At 41.4% G+C, this 22,412-nt stretch overlaps 1 protein-coding gene across 2 annotated transcripts in view; it reads right to left on the bottom strand.

Annotated features, from left to right (window-relative positions):
- Positions 1 to 22,412, bottom strand: part of LOC126236769 (geranylgeranyl transferase type-2 subunit alpha) — a 97,449-nt gene that overhangs the window by 20,795 nt on the left and 54,242 nt on the right. For both annotated transcript variants that reach the window (XM_049946338.1, XM_049946339.1), the window contains one exon: positions 19,829 to 20,026. In XM_049946338.1, coding sequence (XP_049802295.1) covers positions 19,829 to 20,026 — 198 coding nt within the window. The remainder of the gene's footprint in view (positions 1 to 19,828; positions 20,027 to 22,412) is intronic.

The following is a 22,412-nucleotide window of genomic DNA, read 5'->3' as shown; positions in this document are numbered from 1 at the left end:
TAATGGAATTTTGTCTACTCAAGGGGCCTTGTTTTGACTCAGGTCTCCCAGTGCTCCGTCAAACTCTTCACGCAGTATCTTATCTCCCATTTCGTCTTCATCTACATCCTCTTCCATTTCCATAATATTGTCCTCAAGTACTTCGCCCTTGTATAAACCCTCTATATACTCCTTCCACCTTTCTGCCTTCCCTTCTTTGCTTAGAACTGGATTGCCATCTGAGCTCTTGATATTCATAGAAGTGGTTCTCTTCTCTCCAAAGGTCTCTTTAATTTTCCTGTAGGCAGTATCTATCTTACCCCTAGTGAGACAAGCCTCTACATCCTTACATTTGTCCTCTAGCCATCCCTGCTTAGTCATTTTGCACTTCCTGTCGATCTCATTTTTGAGACGTTTGTATTCCTTTTTGCCTGCTTCATTTACTGCATTTTTATATTTTCTCCTTTCATCAATTAAATTCAATATTTCTTCTGTTACCCAAGGATTTCTATTAGCCCTCGTCTTTTTACCTACTTGATCCTCTGCTGGCTTCACTACTTCATCCCTCAGAGCTACCCATTCTTCTTCTACTGTATTTCTTTCCCCCATTCCTGTCAATTGTTCCCTTATGCTCTCCCTGAAACTCTCTACAACCTCTGGTTTAGTCAGTTTATCCAGGTCCCATCTCCTTAAATTCCCACCTTTTTGCAGTTTCTTCAGTTTCAATCTGCAGATCATAACCAATAGATTGTGGTCAGAATCCACATCTGCCCCTGGATATGTCTTACAATTTAAAACCTGGTTCCTAGATCTTAGTCTTACCATTATATAATCTATCTGATACCTTTTAGTATCTCCAGGATTCTTCCAGGTATACAACCTTCTTTTATGATTCTTGAACCAAGTGTTAGCTATGATTAAGTTATGCTCTGTGCAAAATTCTACAAGGCGGCTTCCTCTTTCATTTCTCTCCCCCAATCCATATGCACCTACTATGTTTCCTTCTCTCCCTTTTCCTACTGACGAATTCCAGTCACCCATGACTATTAAATTTTTGTCTCCCTTCACTACCTGAATAATTTCTTTTATCTCGTCATACATTTCATCAATTTCTTCATCATCTGCAGAGCTAGTTGGCATATAAACTTGTACTACTGTAGTAGGCATGGCCTTTGTGTCTATCTTGGCCACAATAATGCGTTCACTATGCTGTTTGTAGTAGCTAACCCGCACTCCTATTTTTTTATTCATTATTAAACCTACTCCTGCATTACCCCTATTTGATTTTGTATTTATAACCCTGTAATCACCTGACCAAAAGTCTTGTTCCTCCTGCCACCGAGCTTCACTAATTCCCACAATATCTAACTTTAACCTATCCATTTCCCTTTTTAAATTTTCTAACCTACCTGCCCGACTAAGGGATCTGACATTCCACACTCCGATCCGTAGAACGCCAGTTTTCTTTCTCCTGATAACGACGTCCTCTTGAGTAGTCCCCGCCCGGAGATCCGAATGGGGGACTATTTTACCTCTGGAATATTTTACCCAAGAGGACGCCATCATCATTTAATCATACAGTAAAGCTGCATGTCCTCGGGGAAAAATTACGGCTGTAGTTTCCCCTTGCTTTCAGCCGTTCGCAGTACCAGCACAGCAAGGCCGTTTTGGTTAATGTTACAAGGCCAGATCAGTCAATCACCCAGACTGTTGCCCCTGCAACTACTGAAAAGGCTGCTGCCCCTCTTCAGGAACCACATGTTTGTCTGGCCTCTCAACAGATACCCCTCCGTTGTGGTTGCACCTACGGTACGGCCATCTGTATCGCTAAGGCACACAAGCCTTCCCACCAACGACAAGGTCCACGGTTCATGGGGGGATTATATATGTATATTAATTTAAACCATTGCCTTTTCCTATTTGTGTGTTTGCGATACTTTACAGTGATGTTGCTATTGGCTGACTACATCACGTGTGCTATGATCTGAATATCCGCTGTCATCGGTTGGCGAAATCATTTGACATGAGCTACAACTGGCTTACAAAAGCGCATCGCAATCTCGATGGTGGAATTCGAATTTATACTTTCGTAATACGAAAATATGCAGTGTACATGTTGCTGCACATTATACATCTTTCTAAAACGTTTTTTTTCCCCTGCGTTTGGTTTTCCAAAGTGCCGGGAGATTCTACGCCGGTGTACAAAACCACAACCATTTAAAGGATTGATGAGTTTTACAGTTTCGAGGAAAAGCATACTGTTACTTAACACGGAAAAAACTATTTTCATCCGGGAGAAAGTGTATTTTTAACCGGGAAATCCAGGAAAAGTCCAGGAATTTTTTTTCTTCATCCACGTATACACCCTGTGGAGGACTTTTGGGAAGTTTGCAAGATACAAGATAAGGTACTGGTGGAAGTAACACTGTGAGGGCAGGTCATGAGTCATGCTTGGGTAGCTCAGTCAGTAGAGCACTTTCCTGCAGAAGGCAGACAATTTTAATTTACCTTGTGGCTATAATAATTTATAGCTAAATATATTCAAAATGAAAGTCAAAACTGATAGCTAACAATACTTGTAACAAAAGAGAAGTTCCTACTTATCAACTGCCAAAACACAAACAACTGGGCTGATAGATAATGAATCTGAAATTAGAGTCAAATCTTGAGTACTAGGAATTTTATGAAATATGCACAGATGCTGAAGGACAACAAAAGTAACACCATGTACAAGATGCAGCGAAGAAAATGTAACAAATGAGACTAGTGCCATGAGCTGAAGAATGTGTCCTTTCATATCCAAACCTAAAGCTACATGATAGATGTACAGTCTTCGATGTCTTCTTGCAAATGTAGTGCTCAGCAATATAGTGTCTTAGATTACTCTTAATATTCCACAGAGGCACTACTTCCCTGAAATATATTCCAAAAGTCCATAACTACTTACAGCATTGTCTATTAATACAACAAACCCAAAAGTGCAAATACTACTTAGTGATTGAGAGCTGGATATTGTAAGCTGAAGCTTCATAATTAGTGATTCTTATGACACCAAATAATAATGATGAGGATGAATGAAGTCTTCAGTGCAAAGGGGAATGGAGAAGAAATCATTGTAGGGAAAAGAAAGGGGGGAAGGGTGGCTCATGGGACTCCTGCATCAATGAGTCATTCGCAGTCAGGTGCAAGGAAGACATATTTTAACTATCAAATTGTACAACACTAATATCATGGAAATAATAAGATGAATTAATAAGCCTTACAATACTCCTCTTTCTACTGTGCTTGACTATATACAATATCATTCAAAATATGATACTCTACATAATTTTGCTATCCCAAGTTTCCAGATTTTCTTGGGGGTGTGGTGGTGGGGGATCCTATAACTCATTTATCATCTGATTAATATCACTTTTGTACAGAATATATAAATGCAAGGAAGTTAATAAATTACATTGTGCCAATTAAATTTTGTACAAGCTGTGCACTCCAGTTTAAATAAATTATTTATGTAAGTCAAATGCTGTCTCGTATTAGTTGTGCTTTCATATACAAACTATTAGTGAAGTAATTCTACCAAAATGCAAAAACTGGCAAATTGGAGTCTTGTCAAATTTTAGGCCATCCAACTTCAACACATATTATGTGGTGGTAGCACAAAGCATCCTGTTGCTAGAGTTTCGTGCTGTTTAGCACTTGTTAATCATTGTCTAGGGTCTTTTGGACTCCAAGGCTCTTTTAATTCAAAGAAACAGTTTTAACGTGAACATAGGCTTCTCACCCACCAGGTATGCTCTTTATGGACTTTTTATTATAACTGGGCAAAATTTTTATGGTTATAACCCAGTTCACCGTAAAATAATTTGAAACTGTTGCAATGGAGTCAGAAAATTCCTCAGGCACACAATATGTCATTTCAAATGTTATATTTCAATTTTATTACAAAAATAAAAACTTGGCAACAATGCATCTTATCAACTGATGTTTGTATGTCCACTGTTGTCACCAATTTCTGTAAAATACAAACCCGTGCACTGTTGTAACAAATTCACAGTAACCAATTGATACTGTCAAAGTAAGATGTAGTATTATGTTTTACTAATAATGGATGATATACACTTTGAAAGGGGCTACAGTCTCAAGCACGCTTCAGCAGATATATGTACTAGTGACAGACATAACAAATCAGTTTTGGAAATGAGGATGGGAATAATGCTGATTTAGATGTACCAGAGGAAGATATACAGGTCAGGGATGAAAAGATATACAGGTCAGGGATGAAGTGGATGTGAAGATGATAATAGCACTCAGGAAACTAGTGCATTTAATCTTGTGTCTTGAAGTAGACAAATAACATAACTCATGACATAGTACTATCTGATGTGTGCAAGCAGGCTTCAAATAATACAATACAAGACACTGTGCATATTCTACATCACCTCAGACCATAATTCCAGACAAGAGCAGACTGCCTCAGACTTTTTATCACCAATCACATGCCGAGTGTAATAGTAATGCGTGACAATAACCGTGCAGAAGATAGTAAAATTCTACACACATATCTTCAATGCTGGATTGAACTTGACTCTACAGAACTACAGGCATTCTTTGGTCAACTCATAGTAGCTGGTTTATAAAAAGCTTGCGGGGAAACCTTTGAGTGAATTTTGGTCAGATGAATATAGCTTAAATGTTTTTCATGCCACAATGAGCTTTCAAGAATTTACGATATTCTGATATGCCTCAGGTTTGATAATATATAAGGGACGTTCAAAAAGAAACAAGCCAGAGTCCAGAATGCGCAAGCTGGTGACAGGATGGTAATATCGTGACGTGTGAAACGAGGAGTGGTTCCAATCAGAGCGTGGGAGTTCACAGCCTGTCGCTAGAGGGCACGCGTGCACGTCATGTGACTATACAGAGCTAACAGCAGCATGCATCAATTGTCCAACTCTGTCAGTCACATTGCAAACAGTGACATGGAGGCATCAACAAAAGAGCAAAGAGGTGTTGTTCATTTTCTAACAGCAGAAGGAGTAGGAGGAACAGACATTCTTTGACAAATGTCACAAGCGTACAGCATACACTGCATGTCCCTTGCAAGGGTCAAGGCATGGCACAAGCACTTTAGGGAAGGATGGGTGTCTGCAGCCGATTATGCACGGTCTGGAGCACCACACTGCATTACCGACGATATCGTCCAGCTGGTGGATGCACTCATTACCCAGGATCGCTGAGTGACAGTGAAAGCCATAGCCGCCATGATCTTTCACACCATCCTGAAGGAACAACTGCACATGCGCAAAGTGTGTGCCCAATGGGTGCCCCGCAGTCTTCAACCACACCAGGAAGCATATCAAATGGCCCCACTGTCTTGCTCATCTGCAGCGCTATGCTCGGGGAGGGAATCAGTTCCTAGCACGAGTGGTAGCTGGAGATGAGTCATGGTGTCATCACTTCGAACCAGAATCCAGTGGAAGCATCCAGGGTCACCACCACCAAAAAAGCCAAGGCCATCCATACAAGTGCAGAAAAGGTTATGCTGAAATTCTTCTTTGACCAAGATAGCCCGCTTCTGATTCCCTTCTTGCAGTGTGGGACAACAGTGAATGCCCAGCATTACTCACAAACCTTGACAACCCTTCGCCAAGTGATCAAATCAAAATGACCAGCCAATCTCACCCGTGGGGTCATTCTGCTCCACAACAATGCGAAGCCTCACACAGCCAATGGAGTCGCCATGCTCTTGCAGAAATTCAAATGGGAGGTTCTTGGCCACACTCCATACAGTCTGGACCTCTCTCTCTCTCTGTGATTATGCCATTTTTGCTCCCCTTAAAAGGGTCTGAGGGGCAAATGATTCACCTCGGATGACAACATCCAGCTGTACAAGCGGAACAAGTTAACATCGCAGCCCCAGGAATTTTATGAGACAGCCATTCGCCGCCTTGTGTCACAGTGGGACAAGTGTCTCAACAGCTATGGTCAATACTTCTAACATGCAGGTACTGGTTTCTGTAACTATGCCTCTGGCTCGTTTCTTTTTGGACGCCCCTTATACTAACAAAAGAAGAAAGAAAAACTGGTTTTGGATCAAAAGCTGAACAGACACACGCTATTGAAATGTTTGTTGATGCACGCCTTTTATCTTATATCCCAGGGCCTTACACTACAGTAGATGAGCACCTGTGTACCTTCAGGGAACGGTGTCCATTCAAAGTGTACATTCCTTAAAAACCTGGAAGCTATGGCATAAAAGTGTGGGATGCTGTACATTATGAGACCAATTATCTCATAAATGCACAACTATATACAAGGTCATCTACTGAAGTAAGGGAAATAAATCAAGGGAAAAGAGTGGTACACGATGTACTTGATCGCCAAGGGGAAGTGGTAGTGATTTTGGACAGGAACTTCTTGCTGACAACTGACACTGTTGGGAACTCTTCATGCCGCCCTGAAAAAGATACCAAAAGAGAAGTTGCCATTATAACAAAGGTCTCCATTATCGACCACTTCTGGGTACACAGAGTACTGTTTTAGCTCCTTACGTGACTACACAAAAGAAATCAGTTATTCTGTTGTCTACTTTACACCAAACATTTGATGTAAGTGAACATGAACACAAAAAACTTGAAATAATAATGTTCTAAAACTCAATAAAGTCAGGAGTTGATAAAATTGATAAGATGGCTAGACACTATTCAGTGATACTTGGAACAAGAATTTTTATTTTCAATAAAATTCTTCCAGCTGTATTTAAGATTTTTTATTTACTTCGCTACTAGTTTCGGCGTTGTGTCAATGTCATCTTCAGGCCCGTACACTTTGCTGAAATCAGTTGTGTGTGGCTCAGTCTAGAAGTCCGGGGTGAGATCACTAGTTACTGCCTGCCATCCACGTGGAACACGTGTTGATCTCACCGCGGACTTCTAGACTGAGCCACACACAACTGATTTCAGCAAAGTGTAGGGGCCTGAAGATGGCGTTGATGCAATGCAGAAATTAGTAGCAAAGTAAATAAAAAATCTTAAGTACAGCTGGAGGAATTTCATTTTTAATAAAAATTATACCAGCTGTGTACCACCTTCATCCAGTTTAAATATGGATGTACGAAGACTGGAACAAGAAGGTACTTGCTGTATTTTTTTATGTACGTGATTTAGCATGTCACTCTGCTTATGTCCTGTACTGTAAATTTTTACATGATATGAGAGGTAAAAATGCAAGAAGAGTATTTGTCTCAGAGCTGGGAAAAGAACTACTAGAACCTCACACTGAAAGACAAAGTCTGCCCCCCACCCCCAGTACAGAACACTACACGTTTGCTCAGCAATAGTTTCTACCGGTTTCATGATACGCAGAATGCAGATGTTCCAAGCCTCAAATGATAAAGATGTGATTCTTGCTCATGGTCAAAGGGCTGGGGGAAAAAAAAGTGAATTGACAATGTAATGAGTGTCACAAGTTTGTAAAGAACATGCCAGAGTAACAGAGTTGTGTAATGAGTGTTTATCATATGAGATAGACAGTGAGTAGATTTCCATTTTTAACAGTCATGTTAACCAATTGCAGTATTGTTACACAGAGTGTGGTACATGAATATTTTGTGTTAAAATAACTTTTTGGTACTACACAAAGTCAAAAAAAATTATGTTTTCATATTTCAAAAATAGCTAGTACATACATTGTGTATGTAACTTAATTATGGCATGCAACAATGGAATTGTAATTTCAACGATGTGCGTGGGTCCCACAATAAGATTCCTACCCCCGCCCCCGCAATTGTATTGACCAATCAGGATCACGTTAACAACTTCAGTTCCTCTTCTTCCTTTGTTGTTGTTTCCTATTTTTCCAGTATTCCCACATTTTCTCCCCATGAAGTCTCTTCCTTTCTTCTGTCCATGTTGTTCCCAATTTTTTATTTCTTCCGCTTTGAAAGCCTTCCAAATTTAGTATTTTATTTTTAAAACGGTTTCTTTCTGCTATTTCTGATTCTTTGATGTTGTTTCTTTCTAGATCCTTCCTTACTTCTGTAATACATGCTATTGCTATTTATTCTTCCAGAAATATAGGAGTATTTGTTTTGTTACTCTATTTCCATCCATTCAGTAGAGGTGTCTGAAAAAGGTTAATCTTCATTTCCCCATTACTTCAGATATTTTCTCTATATTTTTGTAGATCTCCTCATTACTTCTTATTTTCCAACCATCTGCAGTTTTTATTTCATCCATTATTTTTCTAATAATCCTTCTTTCCAGTACCTCTAGTCTGTCCATCTTACAGTTCGTCGTCAGGCATTCAGATCCATACAAACATTCTGGTCGTAGCACTGTGGTGCAGTGTTTTAGTTTTGTTTTTCTAGATATACATTTCTTGTTGTAAACATTTTTGGTCAAACCAAATGCTCTTTCCATTTTGTTAATTCTTACATCTATTGCAGATTTTTCTAGTCCATTCTATTGTACAGTCTCTCCAAGATATTTAAATTTATTTACTCACTCTATTTTTCCTATTTGTATTTCTACGAATTTGGGCGCACTTTTTTATTTGCCATGATTCTCCCCCCCCCCCTCCCCCCCCCCCCCAAATGAAATTTTGAAACCAGTTCTGTTTGCTATTTTTCCCAGAAGGCTTATCTGAATAACTGCTTCTGTCAGGTTTTCCGAAACTATTGCAAAATCATCCACAAAAGCCAAGCAGTTTACCTTAATTCCATTTGTTTTCCTTCCCAGAGTTATTGGTTCAATTTTGTGATTTTTTTGCTCTGAATTCCAGATCCTTACCATTTTTTCTAGAACACAATTAAACAGTAAAGGTGATAAACCATCACCTTGCCTAACACCAGTTTTTATTTCAAATGGCTGAGATACTTCTCCCATAAATTTGACTTTAGATATTGTACCTGTTAGTGTTTCATGAATTATATTTGCTAATTTTGATTTAGCACCAAATTCTCTAATGACCTTATCTATTGTTTCTCTCTCTATACAACCAAATGTTTTCTTGAAATCAATAAATGACACTGTTATTGGTTTGCTGGTTAACATTTATGGTGAATTATTGACTTTAAGTTAAAGATTTGTTCTGCACAGGATCTTCCCTTTCGAAAACGACCCTGATATTCTCCCAGTTGTTTGTTGAAAGTATCTACCACTCTGTTCAGGAGTGGTTTTGATATTTTGTATGCCACTGGCAGAAGTGACAGTCCTCTGTAATTATTGACATTTTGTTTGTCTCCCTTTTTATGTAGCGGGTGGATTAATGCTGTTTTCCATTCAACTGGAATCTTTTTAGTTTCCAAATGTTCTCAAAAAGCCGCTGTAGATCCTTTATGATTTTTGGTTCTGACCACTTCAATAATTCTGCAGTAATGGAGTATTCACCACTTGCTTTATTGTTTTTTGAGTGTTTTGATGGCTTTATGAATTTCTAACTCTGTTGGTGAGAAATCTTCCTCTATGTTTTGAGCTGTCACTGGAAATTCTAATTTATCTGTTGGAACTGGACAGTTTAACAGCTTTTCAAAAAAATTTGCTAAAATTTCACAATTTTCTTTGTTATTTAATCTCATTTTGTTATTTTCACCTTTGAAAAAAATACTTAGTGCCTGATATCCTTGAAGTATGTGTTTAAAAGTTTGGTAAAAATTTTTAGTATTATTTTTGGTGAAATTTTCTTCTATTTCAATAAGCTGAGAATTTTCAAAGTTTCTTTTGATTTTCTGGATTATTTTTGATTTTTTTTTCTTTGTTGTCTGAATTGTTCAAGGTCTTCCTCTTTTTTCGAACATCTCCATTTTTGAGCTCTTTCTATTAATGCTTCTTCACACTCCTCATTCCACCATGTCTTCTTTTTATTCTTGGCCAATCCTAAAGTTTTCTCTGCTGCTTGAGTTATTTGCATCTGCAGTTCACCCAATCACCTTCTTTACTTGTCTCAATTTTTTCTCTAAACTTTTCTATATTTTCTTTTGTAATATTAGCTGTAGTGGTGTTGTATCTGATCAGTTTCTTGGTCGCCTTTTTTGTTTTAGAGGGAAGAAATTTTATTTTAATCTTAGAGAGATAATGATCTGAGACGAATTCCCCATTTCCGACTATTTTAACATTCATAATTTCTGTGATATACCTTTTAGATATGGCTATGTGATCCAGTTGAAATTCTCCTAGGTTTGGATTTGGATGTCTCCAAGTTTTGGCTTTTCTTGGTAGTTTACGGAAATGTGTGGACATGAGTTTAACTGGAACATTTTACACATACTGATCAGTCTTTCACCATTTTTGTTTGTTCTTGAGTGTGCGGGATATTCACCTACAATAGTCCTAAATTTCTTCTCCCTCCCAATTTGCATACTGAAGTCACCAAGAAGTATTTTAATGTTCTTTTTAGATATGATAGAAATTTCAGATTCTAAAAGATCCCAGAACTGATTTACTTTCTCCAGATTTCTTTTGTTGTCTGCATTTATGAGGATGTAACTTTTATTCTTGCACTTTATTGTTGACATGGATATTCTTTCTGGGTTCAATCTAAATTCTGTTACACTGTCTACAGTTTTTTTGTTTACATAAAATGCTGTTCCAAACATTGGCATGTTTCCCAGTATTCTCACTGCTGGTTTCCCTTTATAAATTCTATAATGCTGTGTATCAACTAAATTCTCATCTAAGAATCGTGTTTCCTGAACTGCTATAATTTGTATACCGTTCTTCTGAAGAAATAATTCTAATTCCTTCTGTTTCCCAACTTTCAGAAGAGAATTTAACGTTACAAAGCAGTACTACTTCTTGAACTGAAACTTGGAAGGTTTTTCAATGTATTCCATCTCTTCTTCATTGCAAATGTTGGGACACCCCAGAATCCTAGATCCCATCACATTACATGATGTAATGGTGGATTCCTCATCAGAGTTACCACCTGGGGTAGAGCATCCGTTGTGCGAACTTTCCATTTTGCGACTTGAAGCTGTAAATTGTAAAGAGTAGGGAATCCAAAGTCATCCCTGAATTCCCAAAGTAAGATCAGGTTGTTAGCCTGCCATTAACATGTGGAACAGACGCTGTGGGGTACCATCACTAACATGTGGAACTGTCGTGCCCTCTGTCCACTTTGGCCTTGGACAAGAGGCTGCCTCTTCCGCCAGCTCCGCTGTACCAAAGTCCATCTTCTCTGCCTTCATTGCTGTTGATGTTAATTACAATAAGTAATTATTATTTTTAACGAAACATTTTACATTTTATTGCCATACAGTTGCTAGAATCATTCTAGGGCCAGAAGAGACCCTATACATATAATATATTTTTCCAGGGCTGATACCATGCAAGGAATTAAAACAATGTGATAGAATATCTCTGAAGGCTGTCTGAAAACCTATAAATTCCTATAAGAGCACTTCCATCTAAGACAGAAATTCATGTGCAGCCCATACTGGACTGATAGCAACAAAGCTTTTTGCAGACTTATTGTGTAAAGCAGTATACATTGTTGCAGACCTGTTTTGTCTTTGCCATTGTCCTGTATCTATACAAGGTCAGCATGTTAATTGTCAGAAATGGCATTGTTAATGTTAGAGGGTGGGCAGGTGCCATGCCTGTTGCCACCTCTTCACCCCTGGGATGGAAATTATGTACCCCAACTGTCTGTGTCTAGTGTTATCTACCAGGTGTAGAAGTACGAACCCGGAATTTACCTATATAATGTGGCTGACGATGAATATCAACATGCAGCAACCCAAGTTCCATCCATCAATATCTGTTTCAAACCCGTAACCATTTCGAGTTTTGTGCCTACGAGCTACGATTTGTGAACAGTATTGGTTTTCTGTTATCATTTGAAGAAAACTGCTGCAGAATCGCAACGAATGCTTATCGAAGTTTTCGGTGAACATGGTCTTGGGAAAACAGTGTTTCGCAAATGGTTCAAAAAATTCAAAAGTGGTGATTTTGACGTGAAAAATGATAAGCGCACGAAACCACCGAAAACGTTTGAAGACAATGAATTGCAGGCCTTACTGGACGAAGATGACACTCAAACTCAAAAGCAATTCGCAGAACAACTGAATGTGATGCAGAAAGCCATTTCTCTTCAGTTGAAAGCTATGAGAAAGGTGCAGAAAGTATGAAAATGGGTTCTGCATGAATTGAATGGAAGACAGCAAGAAAATATAAAGACCACGTATAAAATGCTGCTTGCCAGACACAAAAGAAAGTTGTTTTTCCATCGAATAGTGACAGGTGATGAAAAATGAATATATTTTGAGAATTCTAAGCATTGTAAATCATGGGTGAATCCAGGCAAACCCTTGACATCCACTGCAAGACCAAATCACTTTGGAAAGGAGACAATTCGCTGTGTTTGGCGGGATCAGACGTGTGTCATCTATTACAAGCTGCTAAAACCTGGTGAAACTATTAACACTGATCACTACCAACAGCAAATGATTGATTTAAATCGAGCATTACACGAGAAAGACCTGAATATGGAAAAAATGCAACACAAAGTCATATTGCTCCATGATAATACCCCATCACATACAGCAAAATGAGTCAGGGAAATGATCAAGGCGTTCAGCTGGGAAATACTAGTGCATGCGGCTTAGTCTCCAACTGATTATCAGCTATATCCATCACTGGGACATGCTCTCATTGAACAGTGCTTCAATTTGTACGAAAATGGCTTGCTCACTGGTTTTTTTGGCATGGCATTCACAGCCTGCCTGAGAGGTGGGAGAAATGTATAAATAGCAATGGACCAAACTGCTAGGTCATCAGTCCCTTGTTCCGAATAAAACAATGCCACAAGTGTGAGACTAAAACAAATGAGACTTACAACACAAAACAGAAAGAAAGGAAAAACAACATGAATGATGGAAGGGCAACAACCACACTGTGGTTCAGGTCGAAAAAAATTGATTTTCGGATTTCATCATATTTTCAGAATGAGATTTTCACTCTGCAGCGGAGTGTGCGCTGATATGAAACTTCCTGGCAGATTAAAACTGTGTGCCCGACCGAGACTCGAACTCGGGACCTTTGCCTTTCGCAGGCAAGTGCTCTACCATCTGGCTCAGATGGTAGAGCACTTGCCCGCGAAAGGCAAAGGTCCCGAGTTCGAGTCTCGGTCGGGCACACAGTTTTAATCTGCGAGGAAGTTTCATCATATTTTGATGGATTAAGGTTTTATTTACGTACTCTGAAAAGGATTTTGCTGAAAAAACTTTTTTTTTTTTTTTTTTTTTTAGCATTTAAAGAGCATTTTCCTACCACATGTGTTTATGTGTCACACCCACTTTTCTGCATATATTTTAGATCTTTATATCCCCTACATTGCACATTAGGGGTTTTTTTTACTCCTGAGTGTGTTGCCCCGTTATATCAGAAACTATCATAGATAAATGAGTGAAATTTTCAGTGACTTTGCATAGCATAAAAAGCCACCTCTGGTACTACATTCATCAATATTCCCCCATTAGGAAGTACACAAAAGAATATTTTCTGTAGAAAAAACTTAATACTTTTTGTTAGTAAATTTAAAAAAGTATTTCTTAAAAACTATAAAATGGATAAAGTAGATTTTAGTACAGCTGACTCTATTATCATCATGTAACAAACAGTAAAAATATTAAGGTCCTGCATCAAATAGTTTTTTTTTTAGAAATGGGTCAAATACTTGCCTAAATTAACATGGGTTGGATAGGCAGGGTGTGGTCCCCTTAAACGGACAAAAGGGGACAAGAAAACCACAGAGACTCAAGAAACAGGTAGAAGAGATTGAAACGAGAAAGCAGATTACCATGGCTGGCTGACCCTGAGAATAAAAAGGAGAAGCCAGCCACTCTGCAACACAGTAAAACGTCCACCCTGAAAGCATTAGGGTGGAGGACACAGAGGGACAAAGGACATGCGGCAAAACTTACATCAAATGTTAAAACCCACCCTCACATATAAAACATAAAACCAAATCAACCGATGAGGTGTTGTCAGCTAAAATTAATGATAACAAGTCTGGTAACCAAAGATGATGTCTCAGGGCAGCCAAACTAGGACAGTGCAAAAGAATATGGGCCACTGTTAACCGGGTGCCGCACCAACACTTAGGTGGGTCTTCATGGTGCAGGAGGTAGCCATGGGTCGCCCAAGCATGGCCAATGAGGAGCCAGCAGAGAACCACAGAGACCCTGCGAGAGGCCCGCATGGAGGACTTCCACACATTCATAGTCTCCCTAATAGCACGCAGTTTGTTGTGCACACTGAGACTATGCCATTCCGCCTCCCAAAGCCAAAAAACCTTGCTGCATAATAATGAACACAGGTCAGTTATTGGAATGCCGATCTCCATAAGCGGTTCCCATGTAGCCTGTGGCAAGTTCATTGCCTGGGATTCTGACATGATCTGGGGTCCAAACAAACACCACGGAACGACTGGACCGTTCCAGAGCACAAATGGACTCCTGGGTGGTCGCTACCAAAGGATGACGAGGGTAGCACTGGTCGACAGCTTGTAGGCTACTGAAGGAGTCAGTACACAGAAGAAACAACTCCCCAGCGCATGAATGGATGTGCTCAAGAGCACGAGATACAGCCACCAGTCCTGCAGTTAAGACACTGCAGCCATTGGGCAAGGAATGCTGTTCAACATGGTCTCTGTGAATGTAGGCGAAACCAACGTGACCATCAGCCATCGAGCTGTTGGTGTAAACCGCTTCAGAGCCCCGGAACATGTCAAGAATCAAGAGACAGTGGCAGCGAACAGCTGTGGGACTAATTGAGTCCTTAGGGCCATGTGAAAGGTCCAGGTGAAGCTTCGGCAGAGGTTTACACCATGGAGGTGTACGCGAATGGACCTCGAGTAGAGACGGTAAAAGGAAGGACTTCAATTCAGACAGAACCGCAATCATGAGCCCTGACCTCGGCCGCCAATATGGGAGATGAACCACAGTGGTTGGGAAAATGAGACGGTAATTCAGATGCGTAGGAGAACTTTGAAGGTGTGCCACATAACTGGCGAGCAATTGTGCATGCCTAACCTTCAACAGAGGGACTCCGCTGGTCACTGGTCACCATACTCGTCCTAAAAGCTCTCATCACTAGTTGAACGCCACAATGGTGCACTGGGTCAAGTAAATGCAACGCTGAGGGAGCCACCGAACTATAAACCAGACACTCATAATCAAGGCGAGATTGAACAAGGGCTCTGTAGGGCTGCAACAGCGTAGAGTGATCTGCACCCAGGTGGTGTTGCTCAGGTAGCGGAGGACACTGAGGAGCTGTCAGCACTGCTGATGAAGCTGAGGAAGCCAAGTTAATCAGGCATCAAAAACCAGCCCTAAGAATCAATATGTCTCCACTACAGTGAGTGGATTGTCATTAAGGTAAAGTTCTGGTTCCGGATGAATGGTACAACGCTGACAGAAGTGCACGACACACGACTTTGCGGCTGAAAACTGGAAGCCTTGGGCTAGAGCCCATGACTGCACCTTGTGGAAGGCTCCCTATAGGTGCCGCTCAGCAACACCAGTACTGGAACAGCACTACGAAATGCAGAAGTCGTCTGCATACAGAGAAGGTGAGAAGGATGGCCCTACAGCTGCTGCTAGGCCGTTAATGGCCACTAAAAATAGAGATGGACTCAATACAGACCTCTGTGGGACCTCATTCTTCTGGATATGGGGAGAACTATGGGAGGCACCAACTTGGACATGGAAAGTATGGAGCAACAGGAAATTTTGGATAAAAATCGGAAGTGGGCCCCGGAGACCCCATTCATACAATATGGAAAGTTTATGATGTCGCCAGGTCGTGCCCTAAGCTTTCCGTAAATCAGAACAGACGGCAACAAGGTGATGGCATCTGGAAAAGGCTGTTGAGATGGCAGACTCGAGGGACACAAGATTATCAGTGGTAGAGCAACCCTGGCAGAAACCGCCCTGTCATGGAGCCAGTAGACCACGTGACTCCAAGATCCAACCCAACCGCCAACACACCATATGTTCTAGCAGCATACAAAGAACATTGGTGAGGCTGATGGGCCGATAGCTATCCACATCAAGCGGGTTTTTACCAGGTTTGGGCACTGGAATGACTGTGCTCTCCTGCAATTGCGATGGAAAGATGCCATCGCACCAGATCCAGTTGAAGATGATGAGATGTTGCTTGTAGTCGGACGAGAGATTTTTAACCATCTGACTGTGGATCGGATCCGGCCCAGGAGCTGTGTCGGGGCAATGTGCAAGGGCGCTCAGGAGCTCCCACTCTACAAATGGGGCGTTATAGGGTTCACTGTGGCATGTAGTGGACGAGAGGACTTTCCCTTCCATCCGCAGTCTGAGAGTGCAAAAGGCTGGGGGTAATTCTCCGAAGCAGAGGCTTGGGCATAGTGCTCAGCAAAGCGCTCGGCAATCGCATTTGTGTCAGTAGATAACATGCCATTGATGGTAATGCCAAGGACAACTGTTGGGGGTCTGGCACCCAATAACACGTCTGATCTTCGCCCAGACTTGGGAAGATGACGTACAGCACCCAATGGTCGAGACGTACCTCTCTCAGCATTCCTGTTTCCATCTTTTTATAAGCTGGTGAATGCGAGCACGGAGCTGTTCAAAATCTATTAGGTGCTCCAGAGATGGGTGCCGCTTATGCCACTGTAGAGCCTGCCTATGCTCTTTAATGACCTCAGCAGTTTCTAGTGACCACCAAGGTACTGTCTTTCACCAGGGGCACCCTAAGGAACAAGGGTTCGCATTTTGCACCACAGAAACGATCGTTCTAGTGACCCACTCAACCACCATATCGATGGTACCATGTGGGGGAGATTCAATGGTGACAGCAGAGGTGAAAGCTTCCCAGTCTACCACACCATCTGGAGGAAGATATACGTTGTAGACCATTATTTCCTGCATCATACTTATCCTGACAGCCACAGCTTCAAGAGGAGTGAGAAGGGGCACAGGTTCACTACATACTGAGTTCAGGACATAGATGCAAACTCCACCTGACATACTATTATATTCACTACATTCTTGCAATATCCCCTACATGCACGGAGGGCAGGGGTCCGCATCGGCAGGAACTAGGTTTCCTGGAGGGCAATGCAGAAAGCAGGTGTAAAGCTTAAGAGCTGCCATAGCTCAGCCAAGTGGTGGAAAAAACCACAGCAATTCCACTGGAGGATGACATTATTGTGAGACTGGGAAGGCATGAAGCACTCAATAAGGCAGTCTATGCCTCAAGGTCATCTGCTGACACCAGATGAATACCTGTGCAATCAACATTCATTGTGCCTGAGGGCCCAGCGAGATATAGGACCTCAGCGGATGCCAGAATCTCCACTTCATCCTCAAACACAGAGCTTGTAGGTAGAGGTGGTATGGGTGCCACCACAGTGCCTTGCTTCTTGGGGGTCTTTTTCTTTTTTGGTTTCTCTCGCTGCTCCTTATGTTTTTTGGCTAGGAGGTCTTCACTGATTCAGTTTCAGGGACTGAGAAGGACCGTGAAGCCTTATGACCAGCTACCTGCGGGTGCTTCAGCCACTGGCAGGTGTCCACTTTGCCACTGGTAGGAACCTGGGAAGGGAGTGACACAAGGGACCTCTTCCTAGCGAGAGGAGCCGAAGAAGACTTATGCTTCTCCAGCTGAGAAGGTGGGACTGATGTCTCCGATGGTTTGGTGGGTGTTGCTCCCAAAATTTTGGTTTCATACTTCTACATCTGGTATGTGAGAGTGCGGGAGCAACAGGGAGGGAAGTGCCCCCTACCATCAAGGGGGCAGGTGTAGTTTTATGGCTCTGAGAGCCGACTAGAATTGGTGGAATCATGGGGCTATAACTGTTCTCGTAGCAGTGCCATAAGAAGATGTTATAGGCACAAAATGTAGGTGTTCAAATTTCTTCTTAGCCTCAATGTAGGTCAGTCAGTCCAGGGTTCTTGTATTCCATGATTTTCCGTACTTTCTGGAAACTCCTTTGGTGAGCATGGTGAATGGTGCTCTGTGCAGTTGGCACAGATGAGAGGCAGGGCACGTGAGGTATTGGGATGTGATGGACGTCCACAGTCGTGACATATGATGCTGGAAGTATAGCGGGAAGACATGTGCACAAACTTCCAGCACGTAAAGCACCGCATTGGGGGAGAGATATATGGCATGACATCACACCGGTATACCATCACCTTGACCTTCTCAGGTAATGTATCACCGTCGAAGGTCAAGGTGAAGGCACTGGTGGCCACCTGATTATCCTTGGGACCCCTATGTAAGTACTGGACAAAATGAACACCTTGTCGCTCTAAGTTGGCGCGCAGGTCGTCATCAGACTGCAAAAGAAGATCCCTGTGAAATATAATAACCTGGACCATATTTAAGTTCTTATGGGGTGACATCCCCCAGCTTGTCACAAGCAAATAGCGCCCTTGACTGGGCAGAGGATGCCGTTTTGATCAAGACTGACCCAGAGTGCATTTTGGACAATTCCTCCACCTCCCCAAACTTGTCCTCTAAATACTCCATGAAAAACTGAGGTTTCATCGACATAAAGGATTCCCCATCAGCTCTCGTACAGACAAGGTACCGGGACAAATAAGCTTCACTGCCATCCTTAGCCTGGCATTCCTCACATGGTGTGGCCAGGGAGGGGAACGACTGGGGGTCCTACTTCCGTGCATTGAATTGAGCGCTTAGAGACTGCTGGTGTTTGACCACCAGCAAGTGGTGATGTACTAAGCTTCATGGCATGTCATCCACCCTGATGCCACCCACTCTGACCAGGGGCCCTCCCCACAGGCACCACCCGGCCGCAGCAAAGGTCACCTGGCAGAATGGCCATTACCGGAAGTCCGAATGCCCCCAGGTGGCAGGCATCTACTCCTTGGCATAAGTGGGGAGTTAACGGCACAGGCGTCAGCAGAGAGATCCCTGTGTTTCAGGGGGCTACAACCAACAAGTTACATGGTGGCCCCACCACAACGAACTGGCTACCGTGCTGGATATTAGGTGCAAACAAGTCCATTATCACATCAGTGCAGAAAACAATACTGCGTACTGGATGGAGGAAAATGCACCCAGGAGGGTGACCTCGCCCAACAGCTAGAGAATGAGGGGAAGTGCAGATCCACGTTGACGAATGATGTGAAAGCTCTCTGCACACAATGAACATGATGAACCATGTAAGGCACCCTTCCCCAATTGGCTCACTCTTTGGGAGAATTTAGAAGAATTGATGTAAAACCCTACAGGCGACCATCACATAAAAGCCAAAATGTGTGAGACTCCTTTTACTCACCTCTTGCAACAGGCAGGAATACCTCGAGCCTATTCTATCCCCCGGACCTGCAGGGGGGCCAAATTCCGGTTTCATACTTCTACACCTGGTATGTGAGAGTGCGTGACCGTTTTCTAAATATTTATGAATTGTGTAACTGAGATGGGATGTGGGTACCAGACTGTAGTCACCTAGTCCATTTCGATCTGTGGTCGATGTGCCTTTCTGAATCTCAGAAGTGATATGGTAATACTCATGGTTAGATTTTTGTAGAGCATGCTCCATGAATTGATTGTTTCTCAAGCAGTTTGTACAATGAAAAATGTTAATTTAAGTGTCTTGTAAGAAATTGATAAAATAAAATCACAGGGCCATTATGCTACAGAATGTAAAACTACTGTTTCAAAATACCAGATTTTATTCATAATATCATTTCAAAGGTCCAATACTTTCATATTATTAAAAAGTTATGATTAGAAGTAGACCACTGCATAATTTATTTCCATATCCAGATATATATCTCTATTAAAATGTTTTTGCTACTCTTTTGATCATTTATGAGAAAAAAAGTACTTTTGAAGTTTTATCTCACCTTCCTTGTGCTTGTTCTCTTGAATAGGACGCCTACCAGTAGGGTCTGGATAAAGCAATGGTAGCAAACGACTTCGATAATGCCACGATGAATAATTTGAAAAGTTTGTGGTAATTTTTGCAGACGTGAATTCAAATTCCTTGGTTGGAGAAACGTTTGCTCTCGAAACAACAAACTGCCGGTAATGCCAAGTGTGGACTAGGAACAGGATGGAAATTTATGTAAAAGCATATCAAGTTCTAATTGTTAATTGTATATTTTAGCACATTAGCAGAACATTACAATGACGTAATAACAAGAACTGTACTGAATTTAAAAAATGCAGGAACCAGTAGCAAGACTTCAGTTAGCTTCATTATTTACAATATCAGTGTCTGTAATTTTTTTTTCCTAACACAATGCTTTACCCAAATGCAACACTACCTACAGTTTTGGTCTAATCTTATTTTCTTTAGGTGACATGACTATGAAATCACTTGACATTGTTGAATTATTGGTAACTAGTCTTACACATATCATACAAAAAAGGAAAATAAATGAAAATGGCTGGCACGTACAAGACATCTAAAAGATGTTCAGTTGTCTCAATAAATTTTAGACATGACACTGAAATGAAAAGACTGCTACTCACCAAATAGATGAAGCACTGAGCCGCAGACAAGTACTTTTAAAAATAGATTACACTATAAGACAAAATCTCTTCACAGATGTAGGAAAAAACAGACACCTCACCCATGCACATGGCTGCTGCCACCTCTGTTCACTACGTCTGAATCGCCACTACTCCATCCTCGGTTCTCCCTTGTTTCATTTTTAAACACAAACACTCAAAGCATGAGTCTGAGCTACATACAGTATTGTCAAATCAGGTGTTTGCTGTTTCAGATGTGATAAATGTCCAGAATGTATAATTACTTTTATAGAATAACTCTAACTACAACAGAGGTACAAGGTGAACAAATGACAGTAATAAAAACTACAAGATGACCCAAAAAGTCCATAAACATTCAAAAATTCAGGGAGTAATGTAGGTAGGGAGGTAAAACTTTGCACACATGCCTGAAATGACATAGGTTTTTATTGAAACCAAAGCCGAGCACCAAACATTGCCAAAAGTTGGCGTTTGACACTAACAAGCCAATGAAGCCGGATAAGAATAAGATATAAAATGACTGTAGTGAGAGAGGGAGGCAGATGCACCAATTTTGCAGTGTGGGCACTTGAACAAATGGAGGAAGATGATGGCTGGTTGCCTAAAGTGTTGTGAACTGACAAAGCCCATTCCACACTGTGAGGATCTGCCAACACCCACAACTGCATGATATGGGCTACTAAAAATCCTACAACTGTTGTGGAAACTCCACTGCATGATGAGAAAGTCACCGTCATGACTGGGCCCTTTTCCTACAAGGAAACGAGGTGCGCTGCTCTTCAAACTGTCAATGTGACAGGTGCGAGGTACACCGATATACTACAGAATATCATATCAGTCCTAGCCTGGCTGATATACACTTACTGGAAGGTACAGTTTTTATGCGGGATGGCACTCCATACCATATTGCTACATGTGCTTGGTCTGCTAGGCCCCCACACCTCAATTCGTGTGATTATTGGTTGTGGTGTTACATAACATCGCCTGCTAGGTCCCCGACCTTAATCTATGTGATTATTAGTTGTGGTGTTACCTGAAGTCCCAAGTCCACCATGATCATCCAACCTCATTAAGGATGTTAAAAGACAACATCCAATAACTTTCTTATTATACCTACTGATATGCCATACAATGCTGTTCACAATATTGTCCCTGACTACATGTGTTGTTGATGAATGATGGCCCACATGTGGAGCAATTGTTGTAAAGAACATTGTCTTTGCTAAAAGTCAATTGTTATGTTAATTATTGCTTTTTATCATCTGTAGTGCCATCTGTTGATCATTTTGTGCACTTTTTTGTTTCACTAAACTCCCAGTCATTTCAAGCACGTGTTTCTATTTTTACCTACACTATTCCATGAAGTATTGAATTTTCAAATTTTATAGGACTTTTGGGTAACCCTGTACATCAAAAAGGTGTGTTCATATGAGATAAGCATTAAATTATTGCTTTAATAATAGTTTACTGCTGTGGTAACCCAAGAGCTACCACCCCCTTCAGAAGGCAACAAATACCATCGATGCCACCATAGCCAGCCTGTTGCAGTTATGACCTGCCAGCTTATTGCACTCCCCACTACAATGGGGCTCGACCACCACGGAGAGGCACTGCCGCAAATCTACCATGCAGGTGACCCCGTAGTGCCACCTGTGTTAGGTTTCACTATGGCTGTCCACTTATGTGGCTGCTGCAAGCTGCTCAGGCTTTTTCTTCTTCACTTGAAGTACTGTGCACTTTTACAAAACTATTTGCTGTTATGCTGGATTATTCTTGTGGCTTGCTCTTTTGAACTGTGTACTATGCATGTGACATTTGTAAAGAACTGTGACTTAAAATACATCAGCTGACTGACATGCCATACTATTACTTATGTTCTTAGTAGCAAGATAAATGACGATGATAGTGGTTGAACCTCGTGCATCATTGGAT

This window comes from Schistocerca nitens, chromosome 2, assembly GCF_023898315.1.
Source record: "Schistocerca nitens isolate TAMUIC-IGC-003100 chromosome 2, iqSchNite1.1, whole genome shotgun sequence".
NCBI lineage: Eukaryota > Metazoa > Arthropoda > Insecta > Orthoptera > Acrididae > Schistocerca > Schistocerca nitens.
This window is presented reverse-complemented; position numbering and strand designations above follow the sequence as displayed.